The sequence below is a fragment of the Charadrius vociferus genome, unplaced genomic scaffold, assembly GCF_000708025.1.
Source record: "Charadrius vociferus isolate BGI_N301 unplaced genomic scaffold, ASM70802v2 scaffold1792, whole genome shotgun sequence".
Classification (NCBI taxonomy): domain Eukaryota; kingdom Metazoa; phylum Chordata; class Aves; order Charadriiformes; family Charadriidae; genus Charadrius; species Charadrius vociferus.
The window spans coordinates 32,232-36,383 of record NW_009647068.1 but is presented as its reverse complement, the minus strand read 5'-3'; the positions used below and the strand labels follow the sequence as shown (position 1 = coordinate 36,383).

Here is a 4,152-nt window from a genome sequence, read left to right as displayed (position 1 = left end):
CCACATCCTCCATATATCATACCCCCGTATAGCCCGCCCTGTATATAGCCCCACCCCTGGATAGCCCCCCCCCTATACAGCCCATCCCTCTATATCACACCCCCCGTATAGCCCACCCCCTATACATCATACCCCCTATACAGAGTGACAGAGGTGCAGGACCCTACCACGTCGGGTCCCCCCTATATACGTACACCTCCCGCAGCCCAACCCCTCCCCTCAGCACAATTCCATAGGCAGCACCCCCTATACAGCAACTGCTCCTATACATCGGCAGCATCCCCTATGCAGACCCTTCCCTATCGCCCCTGGCATCCCCAGTGCTGTCACAGCGTGGCACACGGCATACCGCTGCACGGCACATACGGCACGGCACAGGGCACCGTGCAGCACGTATGGCGCAGCACGGCGCAGTTCATACAGCACAGTGCGCCGCAGCGTGGTGCAGAACATATAGCTTGGCACCGCGCGGCGTGGCACGGCACAGAGCAGCACGTGTGGCGTGATACGGCACAGTATGGCACACCAAGGCACGGTGCAGCACATATAGCACGGCAGACGGCAGCATGCCGCAGTATGCTGCGGTATGTATGGTGCGGCACAGCACGGCGCACGATAGCATGGTGCCATATGTGCGGCACGGGATGTATGGTGTGGCACAAGACACATGGCACAGCACGGGATGTATGGCATGGCACAGTACAGCGCACCACGGCACGGTACATATGGCACAGCATGGGACACGTGGCATGGCACGGTACATATGGCACAGCACGGGACGTATGGCATGGCACAGTACAGCGCACCATGGCACGGTACATATGGCACAGCACGGGACATATGGCATGGCACAGTACGGTACACTATGGCACGGTACATATGGCACAGCACAGGACGTGTGGCATGGCACAGTACATATGGCACAGCATGGGACGCATGGCGTGGCGCAGTACAGCGCACCATGGCACAGTACATCACGTATGGCATAGCACAGTACAGTGCACCATGGCACGGTACATATGGCACAGCAGAGGACATATGGCATGACACAGTACGGTGCGCTATGGCTCAGTACATATGGCACAGTACGGGACGTATGGCGTGGCTCGGCACGGTGCCTCGTGGCATGGTGCCATACATATGGCACGGCAGAGTATGTACGGCACAGAACAGCGCACCGCACAATGGCGCAATAGTGTCATACACATGGCATGGCGCAATATGGCACGGCCCGGCGCAGTACGTACAGTATGGCATGCCACACCACGGCACGGTGCAGTACCTACGGCATGGCACAGCACACCACGGCACGGCGCAGTACATACGGTCGGCACAGCGCACCACGGCACGGTGCAGTACCTGGCCCTGGTGTGGCACACCACGACACCGTACGGCACCTCCCGGCGCAGCCCGCCCCGGGGTTCTCCCCCACCCAGCCCCGTCTCTCCGAATCCTTTTATTGCAGCAGCCCGGCCCCCCCTCTTCCCCCACGCCGGGACCCTCCTGGAAGCACAGGACAGAGAAAGGGGGGGATGAAAAAGCCGGATCCTGCCCAGTGCCGGCGGCAGTTCCTGGGGCAGGATCAGCCCAAACCTCCACCAAAGAGCGGGAAAACACCCGGGGAGGGGGAACGGGACGGCACCGTTCCCCCCGTTAGATGCGAACGGTGTTGATGCGGAGGGGTTGGACGTTCTTCCCGTTGGCGTGACTCTGCCCGGGGCTGAAATAAGAGCAGAGCTTGCCGGGAAACCTCTCCCGAAAGGTGTAGAGCCAGGACATGTCGTCGGCGTTGTAGAAGATGAGAAGCCCCTTGTCGTAGTCCAGGAAGACCCCCACCTTCTCCAACTTGCTCTTGACATTGAGCCGGGTCCAGGGTTCGGTGCAGGCGCTGTACTGGTTCCCGTCGTGCATGACGATGCAATAAAAACCTCGGCTGGGTTGAATTTGGATGCTGCCCTTGCGGGTGACGGCTTCGTGGGCCAAACCGATCATCCACTGGGTCTTCTCGGAGACCACCACCTCCCAGTAGTGGACCCCACCGCCGAACGCCTCCGAACCCAGGACCGAGACCTCCACGTCGAAGCGTTTGGGGGAGTCCTGCAGCGGTTGGGGGTGCAGGTTGCCGTACGCCACGATGGTGCAGTCGTCGGAGAGGATCAGGCGGTGGTGAGCCGTGCCGGGGTCCAGCGTCAGGGCTGCTGGCACTGGTGGAGGGGACATGGGGACAAGGAGCAGGACAAGAGTCAACACAGCCCCCAGACCCAGTGCAGGTGGCTCTGTCCCATCGGTTTGCAAACCACTGCAGTGCGAAGGCCACCAGCGCATTCCCATCCTTCACCAGCGTGTCCCCATCTCTCATCAGTGATGTCCCCATCCCTTGTCAGCACGTCCTCATCCCTCACCAGTGATGTCCCCATCCCTACCCCTCACCAGCACATCCCCATCCTTCACCAGCACGTCCCCATCCCTCACCAGTGATGTCCCCATCCCTCACCAGTGATGTCCCCATCCCTACCCATCACCAGCATGTCCACATCCTTCACTGGTGCAGCCCCATCCCTTGCCAGTGATGTCCCCATCACTCACTGGTGACGTCCCAGTCCCTCATCAGCATACCTCCATCCCTCACCATTGACATCTCTACCCCTCACTGGCACATCCCCAGCCCTCACCTGTGACGTCCCCATCCCTCGCCCATGATGTCCCCATCCCCATCCCTCACCTGTGACGTCCCCATCCCTCGCCCATGATGTCCCCATCCCCATCCCTCACCTGTGATGTCCCCATCCTTCACCCATGATGTCCCCATCCCCATCCCTCACCTGTGATGTCCCCATCCTTCACCCATGATGTCCCCATCCCCATCCCTCACCTGTGACGTCCCCATCCCTCGCCCATGATGTCCCCATCCCCATCCCTCACCTGTGATGTCCCCATCCTTCACCCATGATGTCCCCATCCCCATCCCTCACCTGTGACATCCCTCGCCCATGATGGCCCCATCCCCATCCCTCACCTGTGACGTCCCCATCCCTCACCCATGATGTCCCCATCCCCATCCCTCACCTGTGACATCCCCATCCCTCAACTGGCACATCCCCATCCCTCACCCATGATGTCCCCATCCCCATCCCTCACCAGCCAGCCCATCCCCGTGCCCCTCACCGGGATGGATATCCTGGAAAAGGGATTTCCAGATGGTGTACTGCAGTGGTCCCATGTATTTGGAGGTGGGAAAGTCCTCGTAGGTCAAGTTGGTCTCATGGATCTTCCCCTTCAGCCTGCGAAGGAGAGATGATGAACGAGAGCAGGAGACAACGTGAGGGACCCCCAGTGTCACCCCGGTGTCACTCACCTCTCGGAAAGGGACGCGACACCGGCTAAAAAGACGTGTTTGTCGGCTTCGGCCAAGCGCTCCTGGAGGATCTGGCTGCCCTCCTGCACCTTGCGGAGCTGCTGGCTGTAGCGTTGGATTTTCTGCTCGATGTCGGTCAGCGTCCGTGCCGTGTCCGCCTCCAGCTCCTCCAGCATCGCTTTCTGCCTGCCCCCCCCGCGCCAGCTGTGCCAGCCGCTCGAAAGCCTCCCCGATGGTCACCCGCAGGCTCTTGGCTGAGGACTTTTGGGGTGCAGGTCAGTGTCAGGACCCCGCAAACCTGCCCCGACCCCTCCCCGAATCCATAATTCCCCAAATAAACCCCTACAGTCCCGTCAACCCAAACGATTCTGCATGCTCCGAGCACCCAAGGGTGGATATCTGACCCCACACCCCTACAGAAAACCTAAAACCACCCCATTGCTGGCAGAGATGGAGAGAAAATTGAACCGCGCTGAAAGCTGAACGCCTGAGCGAAGAGAAGGCGATAAATATAAAATAAAAATTAATTAAAAAGATAAAGAAAAACAGCCCAGCTCGTACCTTGGTCTCGGCCAGCTGCCGTTTGAGGAGGTGCAAGGCTTCGGTGTGGCCGCGCTCGCTCTCCTGCAGCCCCTGGAGCTGTTCCTTCAGCTCCCGCTGGGAAAAAGAAAATACCAACACATAAAACAGGGGATTTTGGGGAAAAAAGGGATTCCAGCAGGAAGCTTTCCTGCCACAACCCGGCTCGTGGGGTTACAGGGGATGTGGGAAAAGGGGGTGCACGGGGGGGAAGGGGC

At 59.9% G+C, this 4,152-nt stretch overlaps 1 protein-coding gene across 1 annotated transcript in view; it reads right to left on the bottom strand.

The window, feature by feature from the left end:
• Positions 1 to 1,653: 1,653 nt before the first annotated feature.
• Positions 1,654 to 4,152, bottom strand: part of LOC104295973 (E3 ubiquitin-protein ligase TRIM62-like) — a 14,174-nt gene continuing 11,675 nt past the window's right edge. The window contains 5 exon segments of the mRNA XM_009895792.1: positions 1,654 to 2,204; positions 3,166 to 3,281; positions 3,356 to 3,549; positions 3,551 to 3,616; positions 3,917 to 4,012. Of these exon segments, the coding sequence (XP_009894094.1) occupies positions 1,654 to 2,204; positions 3,166 to 3,281; positions 3,356 to 3,549; positions 3,551 to 3,616; positions 3,917 to 4,012 (1,023 nt within the window).